This window comes from Corvus kubaryi, unplaced genomic scaffold (genome assembly GCF_017639235.1).
Source record: "Corvus kubaryi isolate FWS band 111438036 unplaced genomic scaffold, C.kubaryi_AGA036_p1.0 37392, whole genome shotgun sequence".
In the NCBI taxonomy this organism is placed as follows: domain Eukaryota; kingdom Metazoa; phylum Chordata; class Aves; order Passeriformes; family Corvidae; genus Corvus; species Corvus kubaryi.
In genome coordinates, this window is record NW_024581131.1 from 12,526,804 (window position 1) to 12,548,983 (window position 22,180).

Sequence of the window (22,180 nt, forward strand, 5' to 3'; positions counted from 1 at the left end):
TAAAGAAAGAAAAATAATTCAAACCAGGCTAATTTCATTATTTGCCAATTTCAGTTTTGCTTTTATGCCACAAAAGGATGAAAAATCCTTTACATGCCACTTCTACTTGCAAGCATGCAAAAAAAATTTCCATATTTCAGATGTCTGTTCTCCCTGTTCATGCTTTTTGAACCCTTTTGTTTTAAAGACAAATGATACAGATGTTGTGTTAGAAGGAAAAAAAACCCCAAATTATTTAAAACTGCTTATGTCAAAATAAATTTAGATTGTGAATTTAGAGTCTTCTCTTTTCCCCTATTTCATGTACGTGCATGATGTATTCTGTATGTAATTACATTTGTTTTACAATAACACATAATAGAAAAGCACAGGAGGATGAAAACTGTTGCTGGTTGAATGACATTTTATTTTCACTTTCAGAGAGCTGTACAGTTTCTATAAATAGATGTGATACTGTAATATTTACATCATCCTCACCCATACTAATATATTCCATTTAAAATGGTAGATACCCTGACCAAGCCAAAACAGGGTTACTCCTGGGTGCATTTAGTCAGAATTCTATGTCAAAACATACAATACATCAGTTTGTATCAGAGCAATTTCTCCTGGTATTTTACATGTAACATTATTTTCTCTAGACAGTCTCACCTTCCAGCATCCTAAGAGCTTTCCAGACAAGTGCACTACAGTTCAAGAATGAAAATAGGATGCAAAAAAACCCATTCATATCCAGCCTATTTAAAATAAGGAATGTGATGGATAGTTTTAACTATGTGAGTTTCATTACACATGAACACAATATTTTCAGGATCCCTTCATATACAGGTACAAATTGAAAAAAAAAAAAAAAAGCAATAGCTTAAAAAATTTGGAGACAGCAAAATCCTCTGGGCTTCTGAACATGTTCTGCAGATTTCTGTACAGTGCTTCTGCCAATAATGTTTCCAAGTTTTATACTGCCTTATTCATTTTCTAATCCCTGTGATTCACTGCTGTAAAGAGTGCTTATTTGCATCTGTTAACTACTGCTGGGGTAGCTACAAACACTACCTAAACTCCCATTTGAAAATCCACACAACCCATGAAGTGTTGAGGTTTTTCACACTATACTACCTTCAAAGTTTCTCTCTCCACTTCTTTTCCCACTTGGGAAGCAGTCATCTCCACAGATGAACCAATTAAATAACCAAACTTCAACTGTCACATGATACTTTTAGACTATGACAGCTAAATTGTTCATCTCTACCAAAAGGGACTGTAGAACTATGTGACAAGAACTCCATGTTGGTAATTAAAAATAAACAACACAGAAGGAAAACAACAAAAACACAACATTGAAACAACATACAGGACCAGACTGCTTCCACTGTGCACATACCAGAGAATCTGAAAGCAGAAGCCTGCAGTTGTAAAGTGATTAAATTGTAACAAGTATCACTAGAACAGAAAACAACCGAACTCAAGCTGGTAGTCATCTTAACAAAAAGGAATTCCAAAGGAATGTCCAGAGTAAGTCACTCAAAGCTAGATGCAGATGCTCAAAACCATCTGATTAAAAGCTCATTTTAAAACTCCATTAAGGATGAATTCAGAAGGAGACTGAACAGGGAAGGCTTAGGTTTTTCTATGGGGAAAGACTTGCAGGGTCATACATAAATAGTCAAGTTCTCATAAAAGACAGAAAGTGAGCTCCAGTAACTGCAGTCAAACTGGGAGTACTGCATATCAGTGTGCCAAAGGGTAGGTATCTCCAAATATCATGATCAACTGGAAACTGGTCGAGGTGGTTTGCTTTTGTTTTCTGCCTCTTTTCCACGAATTGCAGCCACATAAGAGAAGAGACACAGCACGGAGTAGCAGATCTCATGAGCCTACAAGAATTTAGAAAAAGAGATACTGAAATTCAGATTAAGTGTTTTACAAAATCCACTGCACATTTGTATTTTCCTGCATGTCTTCCTTCATGGGACAACTACTCTGGCTAGAGACAAAATCAGGAAAATGTGTCCCCTACCACCTTCTAAGATGGATAGAGAAGAAGAGCCATATGACAAACTAAAAATTTCCTTTGGGATAAAAGCATTAGTTGCTTAACAGTATGATTTAATAATTTTTAAGAATAGAATTTTTCTATGCTAAGATAGGAAGTTAGCCAGCTGGCGTTAGAAGAATCATTCTGCATATTTGCTTTTGGTCTGTTGTATGAAATTACAAGACATTTTCTGGAAGGGGTTGAATGAGTTAACTAAAGAGAGTGTTTCACATAGCACTACCAAGTTTTACAATTATTTAACTGATTACTGTGCTATTATTTAACCAAAAATCCTCTTTTACCATGTGACTGGCAGCACAATTCAGTGAAGGTAAGACTTAGACTTAATTAATATAATAGTTTTATTAACAGCTATTCTGTCCTGTAAACTAACAGCTAATTCTTATCCTGTAAACTAACATCTAAAATTTTTGTAAAGGTAATAAGCATAACAACATGTTTTGCTGTATTACAGTACAAGCTAAAACACGTCCATAAAATATTTTTTTTCCATTAAACTGGCTTCTCTTACTAACAGATACAGCTATTTACTTCTTAAACTACATAAATTCTAAAGCATTTAGTTCTAAAACATTTCCAGCTTCTTCAAATAATTCTGCTCTCTCTTCTCTTGAAGGACTGAGTTTCCATGAAATCACCAAATGTGCACACTGCGCTTCAGACATAAAGTGAAGAAATTTCAGTTCTGATGATAATCATTGGTTTCTATTTCTTCCTCATAAATGCACATAAGCCTGATCATGTATGAAAGTGCTAAGTATCATTATCAACTGCTGCTGTTCACAAAAATGTTATAAAAACTGAACATTAAACCACAACAAGAACTCAACAATACAGCAAGAATCAGTACTTTCACTGTTCTCTCACAACTCATTGCTCCTGAGGGAATGGGAATTTTTCGTAAACTGTTAACAATCATTCCTAGGAAGTAGTTTCCCTTTCCATCGGTTCTATGGATTAAGGACTGTGTTCTGCACTGTCTTAAAATTAACAGTTTCACCAGTTCTTACTGTGTTAAAGTTCAATGCCAAATTGGCTACCTTGCATCTTTATCTGTCTTAAAAAAGGAGACAGTGCTTTCTGCACTACGGGGGAGTTCCTCTAATTTCATAGATACAACAATCACTGAGTCTTGTTGTCTCCCCCTAATGAAAACATCATGAAGAGCAGCTGGTGTTTCACTGCAAATCCTGCAGTCTCAATGTAATTCTTTTCTCCACATGAAATTTTAAAGATACATCCTCTAGAGAACCACCAGAGGCATCACAGTTGACTCACCATTGGCGTCTTGTACTTGTGGCTCACCACTTCTTTAGTTTCAGGAACTAAAACCGGACGGGCAAGAGACAAAACAAAAAGTTCAAAAAACGAGAGGCAAATGGGAAAGAAATAGCACAACGTTCCCATGGGAAAGGGAAGGGATGCAGACAGACAGCAGGTGCAGGTACAGGGCACCTCACTATCCCTCACTTCTACATATTTTACTTCTTTTCATTTACATTATATACATCTTTGGAAGATACTGGTAATGTCATAATAAATTACTCAAGCTGGCAAAAATTTTCACTGCCTCTGTTTGGCACAGCAGATATTTGATGGTTCTTAGAGACTCTGGCTTTTCTCTGTCCTGCTGGACAGTAAAAATAATGAAAAAACAAGCTTAATGACAAAATATGCCTAATGTCTACTACAATAAAACATAATCCAAAAATTCCAGAGGAATTTGTCACTGTATGAGTCCCAAAGATTTTACCCTTGAGATGTTTGAATCCTTCTCTGCTGAATAACAGATCTCAAAAGAACTGTTGGACACTGTACAGTAAGCTAGTGAAATCCTGGGGGAAAAAAAAATGGAGCTGAGGGAGAAAATTTTCTTAACTGGAAGACTGTTTTCCAGCTCTATTTTAAGTTTCTCAAGATATTCTTTCTCCTGTATAGGATGTGTGTGATGGTATTTACTTGACACTGAAAACATTAATAGTTTTTGAATGAGTTGCCTTAAAATAAAATGCTGAGTTCAGTGACACACATTCCTAAAATATCAGGCTGATTGGTTTATGAAAATCTTTACATAAAAAGAGGATTAGGGCACTGATGAAAAAAATCTCTTATCCAGAAAATCTGACCTTGTTCCCTTGCACTGTCTCAAACTGATAGAAAGAAAACTGGCGTATAGCTAAAGGAAATTTGTCTTTTATTCTCATTGTGGAATGCATAAAAAAGCAAACTGTAACCATCCCATTTGTGTGCAGTGCATCTGAGCTGTGCCTTTGGCCCGTACTTGGTCTGCAAATGTTGTGAACAGATACCATGGGAAATCACCAGAAGAAAACAAAGACCACACTAGAACATACAACTGGCAAATTTAAAATGTTAAGATCAGGGGAATACCATGACCAGCTCTGAATACTTCCATTCCAGAAGAGCTGGAATTTGCCATGAAATTTCTGTGTCACAACAAAAGAATTTAGAAGAAGCAGTACAGAAATTATGCAAAACCAAATCATTCCAAGTTCATAGAGGTAGGATAAATGTTTTATTACACATAGTACTAGTGACAAGAAAAGAAACAGAGGCAGATGAGTTCAGTATGAAGAACCAGGAAAAGTCCACAACAAAACCTATCCATGCAGATGTCATCTCTTCAACTATGATATGACACAGCTAAACGCTGGAGAGGGAGACGGATCACACTCTTAAGGGGCCAAGAGTAGGCAGTGCAGACTGGGTTTGAGAAAGTTCTCAAAATGTAAACCAGTACCTACTAATTCTTGTAGGTCATGGTATTGTCATTCTTGAAAAAAATCTATTGAGAAGTACAGAATCTGATGGTAAAAAGTAATGTTATATTTTTGTTTTATTTTTCAACTCTCACTCTCCTTGGAGTTGGCAGTTGCATTAAGGGCTGAGAAACAAGGGAAGTGCACACCCAGGCTGCACTGCCCCAGTGATACCAGAGACTAAAGCTGGGGAGATAAGGAGGTGCACATCCAAGCTACCTTACCCGTTGGCACCAGATGTTCCAAATTAACTCCATGTCACCAGGGGATAAAGGTGGGGGAGTGAGGCTGGTGCACAGCCAAATAGGGTAGGACTTTTACAGCTGTGTAAGTCTCACTGCCCACTGGATAACATACAACTGTTCATATACTCTTCAAAAAGCAGGAAGGGAAAGCTGTAAGGACCTTGTGCCATGAGGGAAGGAGAGAAGGGAAGCTGTAAAGTCCTGTATCATAACTGAGAATAGGAAGAAAGGGAACAGGAGAGCAGCTAGGCAAGAAGGTACTGTCTCTCCACTTCACAGTAAGTTGCCTTGTCTTTACTTAAAGTACTCCTTCACAGTCCTTCAAATGCAGAAAATTCTCCTGAGAGGACTGAGTTAGGAAGATTAAGAAGAGTGGGTTTGCATTTACACACACAGAAGTCAAAGCACTACCACTGCAGAATACAAAGAAAAAAGAAGAAAGGAAGAAAGAAATTGCCTTCCCACCAAAAAAAAAAAAAATTAAAAAGAAAAAAAAGCCAAAAAAACCCCACCCCCACCACAACAAGAAAAAAACCCCAAAGAAAAGACCCAAGCCTTCAAAGATTCAAGCCTCAAACTGAGATATTAGCACCTTTCTTCTAACATTAAAAGTTATTCCTGATGCTCTTGAACTGAGTGGATGAAGGGAGTAAATTATTAAGCACCGTCCTGCAGCTTTTGGACCTGTAAACAAAAATATGGTGCTACCACAAAATGAGTTTAGGCAACATCACTTTACCTGCTGGAGAATGAAGGTTTTCATAGCAGCAGCGGTGAAGGGGCCACAAGAAAGTAAAGCACATGTACACAGCAGTAACTCAAATTCCAGAGGGAAGAACCTTACATTTCCTCACTTACTTAAATTTACACTTTCATTTGTGGGACACAATTCCTGAACTTCTGCTTGCATCCTGCTCTGAAACCACAAGTCCGACTGTGATGCTGCCATCTAAACCCAGCATTAACACAAACAAGCATTTTCCTGCTGTGCTATCACTAATTTGGAGCACTCATGCTTGGTAAAAGCAAAATCTTGCATTGAAGTATTTTCCATCAGACTGGAGTATGCACACTTACCAGACACTACCTTTCTAAGAGCATCTACTACTTCAGTATGCTCCTACTATAATAAATCTGATGGCAAGGTTCACAATGTTTAACACGGCTAAATAACTTCATTCTTAAGAAGTCCAAGCAAGTTTTTGCTGAATGCCTTTAGTCTACTACTACCAAACATGTTAATTTATCTTAAACAGGACAGATCGTCAGATCTTCTCACCTTTACAATTCAAAAAAACAGCTCTGAGCTAGACTCTAATCTCTGCATAAGAAGAAAAGTTAGCTCATCCTCCTGCAACATCCTCCTTTCTTTTTTCTTTCTCTGTATTAGCTGGATGGGCAAATTGTCAATCTCATTTGGTACATCTAAACTGGTTCTTGTCTGTGACCTCTATTTTATGAGAGAGGATATTTTTAACTCAAGTGGTTTAATTTCTCAGTTTTTGCTTGTAGATTTCAACTCCCAGTTTATTTTTAATTACTTCTCAAAATTACCCTTTTATAAGTTCCATATGACAATTCTAGCTTTTGCAATAGACCCTTGATTACGAAGTATTTTGTAAAAAAAAGAAGTACTTTTTCTTACATTTATTACAGACATTACTTAGGGGCTAAATGCTGTGTTACAGAGTGACCAAATTAACTAGAAATAACCAAATCAAACACTGTCTTTCTTCTTATGCAATGTAAACAAACTATTAAAAGAAGTACTTTGCACGAAAACTTAAAAAAAAGATCCAAAATTAATTCCTGATCCAAGTAATTTCTTCTCAGTTAAAGATTTCAGAAGCTGAAGCCATTCTTTAAGCTGATTTTATGACTTCTGAATTCTCGTCTTTGTAAACCCATCAATAATCTTTTACTGACTTAAGAAATTTCTGCAAGTAGTAAAATAAATCACGCCCATCAGCGTGAAAACATGGTATCAAAGGAACACAAATTGAACAGAACTTATGAACATCTAAACTATTAGAAAATTTTCCTGGTTTAAATATACATATCTGATCATTTGAACTACGAACAACATTTTCAAAAAATTGGGAAAAAATTGCTCACACATTCAAATCTGAAACACCTGTGAGATTTACGGTAGACAACAAGAAAACTGCAACAGTCAGAAGGGTTTTATCACTTAGAACTTTGTGTCACCCAGAGGAGACAATACACTGTCATGGACAAAGACATTAATTTCAGAAATCTCGTATTAATGGTCTTCTATAATTTACGGAAGAATCCCTCAGCCAGAACATTCTATCCACAGTACCAAAGAACAATGACAGTCTTGGTAATGGGAGCTGCTGATTCAGATTTTGCTTAATGGCCAAAGTATGTATGCTGATGATATACTATGGCATGTTGTCAATTTTAACTTCCTTTTATATGTTTCATACATACTCCTAAGATCTAAACAAATGTCTCAAAGATGGCTGGAAGAATAAATCTGGGTTTCAAGAGAAGTTATGTGGATCACCCTTGCAGAGAGCTGCATCTGAAGTCACTCATTTTTTTCAGACCCTAGTTAAGAATATTGTGACTGACACTAACACTGAAGAGGAACTTGAATTTTGCCCAGACTCCGGTGTAGGCAGATATGCAACAGCAGTAACTGACCAAAATAGCACAAACTCTCTGTTCTCTTTAACCTTTACTTTTCCACTCACGCTCTTAAACAAAAATCACAGGATAAATACAGTACAACCTGACAAAACAGCCTCTGCTCCATTCAACAAAATTTAAAATACACCTAGAGCAAAAAGAAAGCTTTGCAATTAACAGTAATTCTTTTTCATGAAAGCATGGTGTGTTGATAAAGATCAACTTTAAAACCTCCCTAAAAAAATGTGGTTTCTCAGATGAAAAAGGAACATACCAAAGAAAATTTATACACACATCCACGTCTGGTTTTTGTTTGTTTCAGAAGACTCAGGAAATTTTCTCTATCTGATAACAAAAAGCACCTAGGTAACAAATCTTAACATGATAAAAATTAATGTGCAAATTTTTAGGTAAAGTCACCCATCTCTCAGGCAACTTCTTATATGCAATCTCCATTCTCTCCCATCTTCGAAATTGCAGTGCAACTCTGAATCTGAAGACTGGAAATTTGAGTTACTGCCATGTGAGTACAGACCTAATATCAAAATAATGTAATTACCAAATTCCTCCAGGACAAAGACTCCTCGCACAGTATTGCACTTTTTAATGTGATTCAGCTCTATGAAAACCTACAAAAACAGGAGGAAAAGTAACATAAAATTAGTTTGGGGTTTTTTTTAAACCAAAAATCAAAATTAAACAAAAACATCATCACAACAGATACAACCTGAAGTTTTATAGCATACACTACCAGTTCATTTACAGTTTAATATATAATAAAGGGTGAAATAAATATTCAGAAGACAAACTTGCCACAATGCTAGAAATCAACAAAAAACTTAAAAGTGCTAAGAAGCGAAGACAGCAGAAGATGAAGTACCTTCCGCTCCTTGCAGGAGGAGAAAGCATGGAAGAGAAACGAAGGAGTTAGTAACTCTGACATATCCAACATTGCTACCCCTTCAGGCACTCAAATGAGTTATTGCAAAAAGAATACCAACACACCTGAAATACAGCAAAAGAGGGGGACGAGAATAAAGCTGGCTCCCAAATTTGGCACTGTTTGTAGCCTCTGATCCATCCCAGGTAGTTTCTGCCCCTCCATGCATCCTCCTCCAGCACAGAGGGCAGGTAAGGGGCACTATACTTCCCACCCTGATACTGATCCTCCTAAACCTATCCAGTAGTCAAATTGAATCCAATGAGGAACCACTAACCTTTCTCCTCCCTGACAGTTCTGCCATGTAAGACTTTACTAGAGTTTATCACATACAATCTTCAGAGTTACTCTTGGAACCATCGCCTTTTAACAGTCAGTACCAGTTTTCTGCTTTAAGCAGGATAGGAGAGTTTGAACTCTTCTCTATGGTTTGCTCACTTCACATATGGCTCTGCCAGTTGAGCAAGTCATTTAGAAAACAAACCTGCCTTAAACTCATGTTTTACATACATGAACCCCAAAAGACAAAAAGCAGTTGAACTACATGATGAGGTTTTTCAGTCCAGAATGTAGATGCCAAGATTTCATGAATTAATAAGTTCTCTTTGCATAACGAGTTTGTTTAATATCCAATCTGTTTGAAGATACTAAACAGCTCCTTCTTATGTGCACATCTCCAGAAGGGTCAAAGTCAGTACACAGACATAAGAAGCTGTAGCAAGTGCTATAAGGAATCTAATCCATATTCCAGTTTCTAGTAGACTTGCTTTTCAAGGCAAGAGAAATACAAAGAGTAACATTGCCCTAATATTCAGAGAGTCTATGTCAAACACCTTAGAGAGGTCCTCCTTGTAAAACTGTATTACGATAGTGTGGTTTGATACTTTGAGTGCCTACACATTTATGACACCATGATCTCAGGATCTTTTTTTAAAATGGTACTGGAGAAATTTCACTGTCTCAGAAAGAAGGGAAAGGAAAACTCTGCAACTCCTCTTGAATCCCATGTTAGCAACATCAATGTTGTCATGCATTATATGCTACGCATGAAAGACAAAGGATGTCAACATTAGAAATTGTTGTGGGGTTTTTTTTTAAGAGACTTATCTGTATCAAGAGAGATCAGTAAACACACCATACATCTGAGATAAGACGTTGATTTTCAAGTCAAAGGAATTTTATTATTATTTTTACTGGCAGAGAACTAACCAACAGACCTGAGACATCCTTGTTCAACATAAAAAACCAAAACTTCCACTTACTTAACCAAAGATCTTGCTTTCTGCTTATATTCAAGCACTCAAGGGAAAAGAGACTTAATTCCATCTTTTTTTTTGTTTGCCTGTTTTCATTCATGTTCTATATCAGTTTACTTGGTCAAAAACATTTTATTTTTTGAGGTATACTTACAGAATAAACAAGTCAATAACAGAATACTTTCTGTACTGCACTTGGTTCTGTTTTTCTGCAATCTTTTCTGTGAAAAGTTTTTGCTAGTAGTCTGAAGTTCAAAAATTCAGAAACTCAGCAGAAAGGCTCACTGGCCGTTTTATTTGGGAAGAGTCAAACTGCGTAAGAGAATTGACTGCCCCAGGTGCTCAAGATCTGAGTTAATGTTATGGAGTGCTGCATTTCCACAAGAGCTATGAGCAAGATGAGAATTTATCAAGTTTGTCACAATTACAATCCATTTTCAGAAGATACGAGTTAAAGGGCAACTTCTTGCTCTATTGTTTAAGGGACAGAGATGCTCTCCTCTCACTCCATCAGAAAACACGCATAAAGGAAATAGCAGTTACTTACCCTAGGGAAACTGTAGTTCCTCAAGACAGAGCATTCAGTGTGGATCCTACTGTAGATGGGCATGTGCCTTATGCATCTTATTAAGCTTCCATCTATTTTTGACACAGATGAATTCATAACGGGCACAGGCTACTGAGTCCCAATATTACAACAGAGTTTGTAGATGTGAACTCAGAATTATCTGCCAATACCACAGGTACACTTGATTCCTCCCTATCCTAAAGAACATCCTCTGACCTGCTAGGCACAGACAGACTTCAACAATTTTTATTCTTCAACTTATATTTGCTGCAGCGTGGTGAGGCAATTTGTGAACACTAAAGACAACTCTCACATGTCAGTAAAAGGTTGTCCCACCATCCATCTGAGACACTTCCTAAGGAATTCACAAGATGGTAAGAAAGTACACACACTGCAAATTAAGAGCCTTCAAAAACAGTTCCCTAACAGCAAGCTTCACACTGAAGCAGTATGTCCAGTCTTCTCAGGTAAGTGCCATTTATACTTTTCTTTTAAAAAGTGGAAACCCCTCTTCCTATGTTCTATATCAATTCTGTGATGTCCAATCAAGCAGAGCAACAGAAATCCCTTATACTAGTAAGCCACAATACTGAAAAGAATACTTGAAAAGATAGCCAAGAACAGGGCCTTTACGTTACATAAGGAGAGGAAGAGGAAGAGAAAGCTGTGCCTGATGAGATCCTGTAGGTTTTTGTTGGTCAGTACCCCCACCCAAACTCAACAGAAAGAGAAAATGCCATTTTCAACATGGAAAAATAGCTGCAGGATCCTGGTTTTAATGATGCTTATATACATATTCTGAAATCAACTGCCTTAGGGAGCAATTCACACAATGTATATGAGAATTGGAAAGAAAAAACCATCCAGAATAGCAGATCTTTTATTAAGAAAACAGACTGGTTGATGAGTGTCAGAACAAGAATGCCAACATCCTTAGCTCCAAGGATTATGAAACTGGAGGGGAATTTTTTTTTTTTGCATGGTGCAACTAGTAGGAGTCCTTTATGTAACTGCTTCTTGTCCATTCTACAGGAAACCCTCAAATGACACACTTTTGGAATCTGTCTAGACACTTTGCTTTGAGAAGGAAAACATGGATATATATCTTAGATCCCCTAAATGGTACTGAATGTCCCAGTCAGCTGGCAAAATAATCTAGCAGACCAAGAATTAAATATATTGAATAAATGCAGTGTATTTTCCAGAACTGTACTTGTTTCAATATCCATCTTAAGTAATGGCAACTCATCTGGCCACAGCTTAATTGGAAAGGTGATGAAGAGAAGGAATAATCCTTCAGGTATACATCCTGGCAAACGTCCTGGGTCTGACCTGCACAGACTCTTTTCCAGAAAAAAGATAGGAATCTTCATGACAGACAACAAATTAGAACACCATTCTCTCCAAGGAAGGATATGATAAAGCTGGTATTCTATGAGTGCTGGTAGTAGCTCAGTATCCATTGTACACCAGACAGTCCCATAGTAACCATCAATACAAGGTCTCCCTAAAGTTTCTTTCTGAATGTCATTCCAGTCTTTCAGGAAAAAAACCAAAAAAGGCTTGAATCTGGGGGGTTTTTTTGGACAGATACGTGTGCTCACTATGTGCTTAACACTGAGTGTCTCTGTCTTGTGAAGATGCCTGCTGCACTTCAGAGACCATGCTGCTGCTGATGTGGCTATCTTTTTATACATCTATTCTCACTGCAAATGTGAATGTGTTTGCCTTTTCATTTATGAAATGGAGTCATGTCCATAGAGATGAGCAGTTTGAGCAAAACTTTTTCGACTTCTGGGAGAAGTAGAAAACAGAACATTCCTATTGTGTGTCCTTACCTTAGGACAAAGTAATTTCTATTACATCCATCTATAAGGATATCAAACTGTTGCTTTGAGACCAGGGTTTAATTTTCAAAGGCTTTAGACCTGCCATTTTCAGGAACTATGGAAACTCATTCTGTACAACCAGTAACTTCCTCTTACAGTTCTTTGTATTTCAGCACACCCAATGAAAAGATAAGATCTCTAACTTAGTCAAGTAGAGTGTTCCATCACAGAGTAGGTCTGAAATTCTACAGCAGGACAGACATAACCCAGGTTCTGCCCTGGTAATAGACAGCAAGAGAAATGAGGGAGGTTCACAACTCTCCACTCCTTACACTGGCACATATGAACTCAAAGTGGCACATGGTGCTGCTGTGACCTTGGGAGAAGCATTAAAGATTCTGAGCATGTGTGTTTGAGATGCACGTGCACTTCCAGTGGGATCTACACTGATGTATCCTCAAAGAAAAACAAAGCTTGTGTGGGGAGAAAAGTCTAGTCAGGAGGAAAGGAAAAAACACTCCACAGAGAACTGACAGAAGCTTTTCTTTCTTTCTCTCTCTCTCACACACACACACAGACACACTCTCCCTTCTCCCCTAAAAATTGATTCTACTGTCTAGCATAGCATGCATTTAATATATGCAAAACAAAAAAACATAAAGCAAAATAAAAAACAAGGATCAAAGGAAGCAACAGAAACAACATCCAGAGAAAGGAAGAAATGACAATTCTACTTGTGTTTCCTCTATGCCCACAATATCTGCTATTTGGAAGGAAAAAGGAATCGGTATTTTTTTCTTATTTTTGTGAAATACATCAAGAGCCAGTTTCCTATTCTATTTTCATGCAAATTTCTACAGATAATTTCTAAACTTTTAAAGTAATTTAGATTCAATATAATGCAGAAGGTTGCCTTCTGTACCTGCAATATTCAAACACTGTATCTTTAAGGCTGACTACTTATGCAATGAGGATTTCCTCATGGTGTGATGCATTATAGCAGCTTAGATTATTATTGATCACTTTTTCTGTCCCTTAATACAGGCTAACATTTCTTTTGTACTTAGACAATTCAGACCACAAGAAACAAGAAGCTGAAAGATGTATCAACATCTTTCTTTAAAAGATTATAGTTTTCCTGAGGATATTTAATTTCCGTGTGGTTTTACATATACATATATTGATACATGCTTGTGTATTTGAGTGTAAATATATGTAAGTTTTATTACCCACATCAAGCTATCCCTTGTCCTTACTGATACTCTGGGAAGAGGAAACACCTACACAGGCGTGCTGCAAAAAGCTTCATGCTCAGTCTTCTCATAGATTTCCCTCATACCTGACTGTGCATAAATTTCAGGTTAATTCCTTCCAGTGTGACCTGAAGAAGACCTCCTTCACCGGTTTTCATATCCTGCACAGGAAACTCACCACCCAACTCAGGGCCTGTGGTGTTAATAAAGAAAAACAAAAACAAAACAAAAACAACAAACCAAAATAAAAATCCAGAGAGAGAGAGAGAGAGAGAGTGCAGAAAGCAGTCAGCCAAGTCATGGTATGTGGAAGGGAAATATAAAATAGTAAAAACGTAATTCCTATTGATGTGCATATCAAAAGGACACTACTAGGAACAGTAGTGAGCATTTCAGTGAGTTCACTCACTAATGACAGCTTTCTGAGTACCACTAGAATTTTAAGTAGTGCAATAAATTTCCTTCTGGTAACATGAAGGAACATCAACGTCAGTTCATCCTGTATTGACTCTACTTCATATTGGGGTATTGTTTGCTTTAAATGCCACATTTCATTTCTGCACAGTAAGATGCTGCAATCACATAATACCATAGAGAGCATAGTCTTAAGTACAGATACATAAGCAGCACAAAGGAGGCTTGTATTTGTGAGCTACATTGCATGGCATTGTTTTAAGCAATGTAGCTCACAAATACAAGCCTCCTTTGTGCTGCTTATGTATCTGTACTTAAGACTAAAAAAAAAGTCACCATGATTAAAATAATAATTTAATAGAGGATATTAATAGGTGAACAATCTAGGCATTTTCATCTAGTTTCTTTTGCATTATCCAGTTCAGCTGAAAACTGCTTACTTAAAATGATTTTTGAAAAATCATCATTTTTTGCAGAACCACTGAGTTCTGGGGAATAGCTTTTAACAAAATTCAAACACTTCTCAAACACATTTTTAATACTACATTATTGCCCAATTCATAAAATACCTTCCAAATATACTCTTCCCTTCTCTTCCCTCAGTGAAAGTTCAGTATTTCCTCCCCATTCTCAAATTAAACTGGACTAAACCAGTAGGAGGAATTAAACTGGTAGGAGGAAGAAAATTGTAGCGCTTCTAAACACCAACAGCTAACATTAACTGATGCCAGTCATATGTATAAAATGTAGACCACTCAGATACAGTATTAAGACACACCTAAAATAGGCCTGTACCTCAAAACATAGTCCCCAGATTCCTACCACCCCCTTGAAAAAAAAAGAAATAGTTGCAACAAAAATCAAACTTGAAAACACAAAACCACTGTGATGTTACCCTGAACCTGCAAACAGACTCCAGCAAAGGAGAAAAAACCACCTTATGAAGATATAAAATAAGCCACCTTCATGTTTGTTACTCAAGTACATAGAGCCCCTGCTGCTCTTTGGGGAGTAAGAAAAACAGAAAATTGCCTTCCCAAGAACTCAATCTTCCGAAATTGCAAATCCACTTTTCTAGGGCTTTTTGACTCAACAGAGAAAAGAAAGAAAAAACTGCCAAGAAAAAATTTACCAGTGTAATCATACTATCCTGTCCCACATGATGATGCAAAACTAATGTATGTCCACACTAGAGAAGTAATACTGATATAAAATTGCTTTAGCTGCAGCTTTTGATCTGCACCAGTATGAGGCACTTCAATATTCAAAAAGTTTCTGAAGAAAAATCTGCAGAAGGCTGCAGATTCGTCATTGTAGATTCAGTAACACAAGCCAATCATATTTATTAACCTCCATTCTCAACACAAAGTGGACAACATAGTTCTGTGTCTCAATCAGGAGTATTAGCCATGGTTAGCCAACCATAAAGAGAAAGTGAAGCTGATGTTTCAAAATCTTTTTTAGTTATTGTTTCACCGGCAGCTAATCCTCCTTAAATGTAACTCTTCTTTATACAGGGTGTTTTGGTTGTATCTGTATTGACAGTGAGGTAAAGAGGACCAGCTAAAGACAACAGCCTGCTGCTTGCACATGGATGCACAAAGTTACCCCAAGATTTCCAAGTAAAAGGAGATTATGTTCCAAGGAGTTATTAATAAAAAAAATTTGCTGATTGCAGATTAAACAACAAATGTTCCCAACATGCAAAATCTTGTACCTGGTTTAATGCTTTGTTGCCTTGCTGCTGCTCGCTCCATACTGTCTTTTACACAGTAGTACAGTTCCCGACACTAACAGATACAAGAAGAGTAATACAATGTTATTTCTCCAAATTACTAAGGGAGGGAAAAGAACAGCAAGATTCTAAGATTCTACAAAAAGAACAAGCCCCATGTGGTGCACAATGACCAAAAGCCTATTCAAGTTCAAGCACACCCAATTACTAGTTGGTACTTATATTTGTTTTACAAGTTGATAGAGAAACTATGTAATAGCATTTCACCACACAAGCTAGTGAAGAGTTCATGCCTTGGCACATTCTAACCAAGCCTATGCAGTTTCTTACTGTAGAAAAGGCACCAAAACAATCCCTCCCTTTTTTTCAACTCCCAGCAATCAATATTGCTAGTCATACACAAAATACCTATCTTGTCATTATTCATATAAATTTCCTTATGGCATATTCTTCTCTTCATCTTCCTTCAACTCTGAGATTAAGCCATAATCTTAGAGCTACATTTAAGAAAATTTTCTATCCATAGCCCAAGATACAGGACACAAAGAAGGCTGAGCTACTCTATACTAGAAAGGAACAAATCTGATGAATGGACTGACTCAAAAGAGTTGAGATCAATGGCTCAACATCCAAGTGGAAACCAGTGACAAGTGGCGTTCCTTGGGTGTCAGTACTGGGTCTCATGCTGTTTAACACCTTTGTTGGTGACACGGACAGCAGGACTAATGGAAGGTGTCCCTGCCCATGGCAGTGGGGGTTTGAAAGTAGGTGATCTTAAAGGTCCCTTCCAACCCAAGCCATTCTATGATTCTAAGATCAAAAATAATACAATAAACTCCTAGGGCATCATTTTATTTAGGTTTTCCCCACGAAATCTACTGTAATATTTTTACCATCTTCACAAGCCTGCAACCTTGCACAATATTTAGTAATACTGATGCTTTCCTTCTTCTAACAAAAAAGCTACATGTAATTTCTTAAATTACTTTCTGGTGTATGACTGTGTTCAAGTTAAATGACACGGCACAATGCCAGCTTCAGATGTCGGTGCTGCTAAACAGCCATTGCAGTTCAGTAACCAGAGCTGGAAAGAGAGTGCTATTTTTTGATTAAACATGGACTATGACACACAAAGGATTTGGTTTTTTTCTGTGCAGTTATCCCTGCAGTATTATGTGTATTAAACAAGATACATACCTTCTTTGTGTAGAACTTGTTCAGTTGTGTCTCCTGACCATTCCTGCGCCAGAGGCACAGCACTTTTGTTTTGGGACAGTAAGTCATGTTGATGAGTTTCTCATACCACCAACGTTCATACACAGTTCCAATGTTGCTTCTCAGCACAATACAATCATCACATACCTGGGAGCACAAAATATTACACAAGATTTGTAATGTTATTCCTCTTATTTCTTCTGCTGCTAGTTGCATTAGTATTACACTTGTCTCTACCTCCATGAAAAAGATGTCTCCTGTTGTGTCCGTCCCAGCATGTACTACAAAAGTCTGCTTCTTTATGTGGCGGCTGCCACTGGGTCTCACAGGGAGTTCCCGTCCGTTCTAGAAAAATCCCACATGCAGTCATTAATGAACTTTGAAAAAAAAATCCATTCAGTGACACTAGAAGCATTCTCAACAAATGAAAGAAAGAAGAATTTTTAACAGTATTTAATGAGCTGACTGGAAAGAATTTTGGACAAAGCCTTAAGCAAGATACTCTAATATTAAAGTTTAGTTTTCACAAGCGTGACTATGAAAGTTACCACAGCATACAACAACATTCACATGGTACCATACTCAGTATGGGATAACGAGGTGTCAGAGTTCTGGTATCATTGCAGTAAACTGGTCTGATTTTTCCCAATTAATGATAATTTTGTGTCATTTCTGTGCACAAAAGTAAGCTCCAAATGTAGAAATGCTAGGAAAAATTCCTTTAAAAGAGCCTAACTTATGTCCACCCTGGTGATGGTTGTGTTAAAAGCTAGCTAGATTTATTAACTGAAGCTTTAGCCTACATTCTTATTGATCGTTACAGGACATCGGGTTTATTCTGTATGAACACTGGAAACAGTTTTGTACAGAAACTGATTGCTGCAAGTCTTATAGTGGCCTGGAAACTAAAAGAAAATTAAACACTTCTTGCAGTCATAGTAATCATAAAGGCTCCTGCCAACAAGTTATTAAGAAAACATTAGGGTTGCACAGAACTGTGGTACCTAAGTGTCATGTTTATACATATGTATAATACAAATGTACTGCAGCTCTGACTGACAACTGTGTAACATTACAATATTATAAACAGGTCATACAATCACAGTCTTTATTCTATACTTGTGGAGAGTAGCATTTAATAATTCAATTAATTATTTTTAATATTTTTAAATTAGTGTTGCAGAGAATATATGTAACATTTTTCAGGCAATTTATTTCCTCCACTGTAGACCCCACAGGTATATCACTCATCACTGTTTTACTTACCAGATTGGCAAGTTTGTCTAGAATATCATTTATTTGCTGACTGTGCACCAATCCAATATGTGATTTTCCCATTAGACGACGCACCTTTTTCCTAATATCATTCTTGTTCACCTAGAAAGGAGATATACAGACAGACAGTTACATACCCTTCTCTATTCACAGGAGGCAACTCCAATCTCCCAAACATATCCTGGTTTCCATTGCTAAGAAGCAAACCAACTTATGTCCAGTTCAGTCATGCTAGGGCCTCTTTAACTTGGCAGTACAGGAACAAGTTGCACAAATCCCACTTTTTCCAGCTACTGCGCAAGTGATGCTGTGCACAACAGATTTCCTGCCTACCCATGGCCACAAGCTGCAGTTCCATTACCCACCACTTCCAACTACTGACATCAAAAGCCTCAGTTCTCCATGTTGCCACTTCTGAGCCCCATTGGCCAGACCAGCTTCTCCACCTTTTCCTCTGCAAAGACTTAATTTACGCAGCTGTGGAGCCCTCATCATAACATGGTATCTTTCAGAATTCTCATTCTTTCACCATGTGTTTCCTGGTCACTATGCTGTGGGTCAAAAAAACACTCCCAGATAGTCTCCAAACAGAAAAAGGTTCCCCCTGAAGATGAGCTGCAGGGAAGCTCAGAAACAAAATATTTCTGCCTCAGTTGTCATCTCAAAAGGCTACTATGAATGCCAGCCATTGCTACTAAAGGCTTCAAGACAGTACACTCATGTTTGAGTGCTGATTTCAAGCTGGATCAGACACTGTTTTTTAACACATTGGCATTATGACCTTAATGTTGTGGAGTACACAAAACAAACTCAACCTGCTTTCTTCCTTCAGCAACAGTTCTTTCTGCTTGAAAAAAAGCTTTTTTTTTTCCAATATATTTTAAAATTAAAACCTACTAGGCTCTGTTATCCAAAACAGGAAAATACATTAAAATACCAAGGTATTGGGTTTTAAGGATTATGCTTCCCTTGATAGCTTAAATAAATTCATCTCTCTAGTAATAGAAGGGCTTCCAACTTTGCAGTTTCTACTAGAAACTGTCCTTATTATCCACTGTTCTGAGTTCCATAAACTGAGATGTATGGTTTCAAGACAACATCAACAAAATATACTGCTTAAATCTGAGCAGCAATCTATTAAAAAGAATGAGAAGTCACCTTTATCATAAGCATAAAAGCGATCATATTATGCAGCAGCGTAGCCAACAAGCGATCTTCATCATCCTCCAAACGCTTTCGATCATGTTCTCCCAGGGAAAGATACCTGTAAGAAGAGCTGTATCTGAAGCAGACTCACAGGCATTCTTCATCCACTTCACTAAAGCACTGGCAGAGGACACAGCACTGTTTGTAAAGTGTATGGCAAATAAAACCTCTAAAAACACTAAGTCAAATGGGCATTTTCCAGTAAAACATCGTGATCAGTAATTAAACATCTCCCTTAATTATTAACTAGTTGAAGCAAATAACATCTGCTCAGTGGGAAATTTGTTAGTGGTCTGCTGGGCTTATCCATCTCCTGTTCTCTGCAGTCGCAGCTCTGTGACAATTACAACTGTCAGGAGAGGAACACATAACTCAGCACAAGAGCTATCCAGCATTAGAGCTTAAACACAGCTGCAAGGCAGGAGAAAGCTGATGAAGGAAGTGCACCAGGCACTCTCTTTTTCCAGTTAAGTAGGCAGTTTGTGGAAAAACAGTTTTGAAACAAGCACCCCCAAACTAGTTCTTATTTTGGCTACCAGATCTCATGTTCCATGATAGCATGGATGGAGGCAGTACAGCTGCAGGTGGTAGACAAGAGCACAGAATGATCAGCTATTAACAGAGCTGGGGGGAGGAACAGGAAGTTAGTCAAGACTGACATCTTAGATGCAGCTGAGCCTTAGGCAACCATGCAGATATTTCTAGAGAGTGGTTTCCTCCTGGGTTTTTTGTTTTAACTACAAGCTCTGAAAACACCTTAAAGATACTCTGCATTTTGAGAAGGCTCAAAATCCATTTCTGGAAACATTTAATTCTTTCACTTTATGTCGACACAGTATTATTCCAGAATATAGTCATCTTGCCACAAAAATCTCTTGCTTTACTACTGATCTAGTCTATTCCATCTGTTCATACTGTGATTATGCTTACATTACCCATTTCTCTGGAAATATCTCACCACGAGAGTTAAAAAATATATATGTTGTAACTAAAGATAAGTATTTCAGTATCAGGAGCTACTGGCCAGCAGGGAGAGAAGAGGGTCACTTTGGAATAGCCAGGTATAGTAACGAGGTTTACAAAGTGACAGTAGCATGTTAAGCAGAATTAAAATAACTTTTTTTTCTAGTATTTTTACTATTTCAGCCCCAGGTGAAACAATGAAGAGGAAAAAGGTCTACTAAAGAATTTACCTGTCAATCATCTCCTGAGGTCCTTGGTCCATCCCCATTCCTTCTCTCTCCAACATCACAGCATCCAAAAAAGCATCTTCCCAGAACTGCATCTGGTCCCACAAAGTTGAACGCTCTTTGCCTATGCAACGTATAAAAAATTTGAGCATTTATTCTATTTACTCCAGTCAGATAATACTTTACAATTAATTCCTGTTCATTCCCACGCCTTGAAAACACCATAAGCCAACACACAATGTAACTATATTAAAAAATAAAAAAAAAGGTTACTTGTAAACCACAAGCAAGGTCACAACTGAAGAAAAGTGTAAAAGAAAAATCTCTCATTCTAATTAATGGCATAATATTTTTAAACCCTTACAGTAAAGTACCTCTCATCTCTATTCTTTAAGGAGTGTATCTGCTTCCATAAACTGTTAACACTGCCCGAAAGAGACAGGAACATCTCACACAGACACAGATCACAGCAAACACACAGAGAAGTGGAAAAATAAGATTATTACTCAGAGAGAAGGTTTCCATTGCAGCATCCTCTAACTGGTCCCAGACAGATCCTTTATCCCTACCTGCACCATCACAAGCAGGTAGGAATGATAAATGGGAAGGATGAAAAACACAGGAAGAGAGAGCTTTTGATTAACATCAAGTCCAGACAAAATACAAAAAAACCAATGTATTCCTAATTCTGAGTTCAGCCCTCTGTTCAGTGACTTAAGCTGAATGATCCTTTTTCAAGATTAATGATATATTTCAGATTTCCATACATAGCCAACTTCCTTCTCCCCTTATTCACACTGTTTAAAGTATTCATATTCAAGAAGAGCAAGAGACTTGGACAGACCTCATTTTATGCAAACTACACCACTCACACCAATCTCCCCTTACTCTTATTCAAACTCCCCAGCAAAACGCTGGCTTTACTCTGAATGGTCTGATGTGCCTTCCAATTCTACCAGCATGGACAACAGTTAGAGGTTAAAAACAGTGTCAGGTAAAGTGAAAATTCCAGTCTGTCCCAGACATGATTTTACCTGAACTTCAGCCTAAAAGATTTCCTCTCCACAAAAAGAAAGTAGCTTACCCAAAAGTCCTTCATATAGATAGACACGTTGGTTCCCATCCTCTGGACCTCTCCCTGGAGTACTCCCTTTGCTATCCTTCACACTCTGCTTCAGGTTGTGAGACTTGGCCTGAAAATAATACAAGAGGTATTGACAATTTAACTCTGCATCCTGCAGGGTTCTCTCTCACGCTGTTGGGTTTAACAGATGCAGTTTGCAAGCTCTACTTCAAAAAAGCTTCTCCCACAAACGTTCACAAACGATTGTTTTTTCAAAGAGCCGGGTAATACACTTAAATGTCCAGAGTCAGACAAAGAAAAATCAAAGAGAGACAAATAGAGAAATCAAAACACAGAGGAGGCACAGTGCTTCCCTGAAGGAAAACTGAGGCAAAACAAAAAATGCAAGCCCCAGACTAAAGGAAAGAACTGTTAAACCTTTTCTGTCATCCCCCATAATTCATGCTTATGCATTCATAAAGGTATGACACTAAGCGGAT

At 37.6% G+C, this 22,180-nt stretch overlaps 1 protein-coding gene across 36 annotated transcripts in view; it reads right to left on the reverse strand.

The window, feature by feature from the left end:
* Positions 1–385: 385 nt before the first annotated feature.
* The window catches only part of MADD (MAP kinase activating death domain), a 72,524-nt gene continuing 50,729 nt past the window's right edge, over positions 386–22,180 (reverse strand). For 17 of the 36 annotated variants that reach the window (XM_042038847.1, XM_042038844.1, XM_042038843.1 and 14 more), the window contains 13 exons: positions 21,702–21,810; positions 21,124–21,186; positions 20,621–20,741; positions 19,380–19,485; positions 18,213–18,323; positions 17,184–17,291; positions 16,929–17,093; positions 15,714–15,786; positions 13,669–13,775; positions 8,617–8,625; positions 8,296–8,365; positions 3,335–3,381; positions 386–1,874 (listed from right to left, as the gene is read on the reverse strand). In XM_042038847.1, the coding sequence (XP_041894781.1) occupies positions 1,767–1,874; positions 3,335–3,381; positions 8,296–8,365; positions 8,617–8,625; positions 13,669–13,775; positions 15,714–15,786; positions 16,929–17,093; positions 17,184–17,291; positions 18,213–18,323; positions 19,380–19,485; positions 20,621–20,741; positions 21,124–21,186; positions 21,702–21,810 (1,197 nt within the window). In that variant the 3' untranslated portion in view covers positions 386–1,766. Of the gene's footprint in view, positions 1,875–3,334; positions 3,382–4,579; positions 5,495–8,295; positions 8,366–8,616; positions 8,626–13,668; positions 13,776–15,713; positions 15,787–16,928; positions 17,094–17,183; positions 17,292–18,212; positions 18,324–19,379; positions 19,486–20,620; positions 20,742–21,123; positions 21,187–21,701; positions 21,811–22,180 lie in introns of those variants that run through there. The other 19 variants (XM_042038848.1, XM_042038850.1, XM_042038851.1 and 16 more) reach the window with 6 other exon arrangements.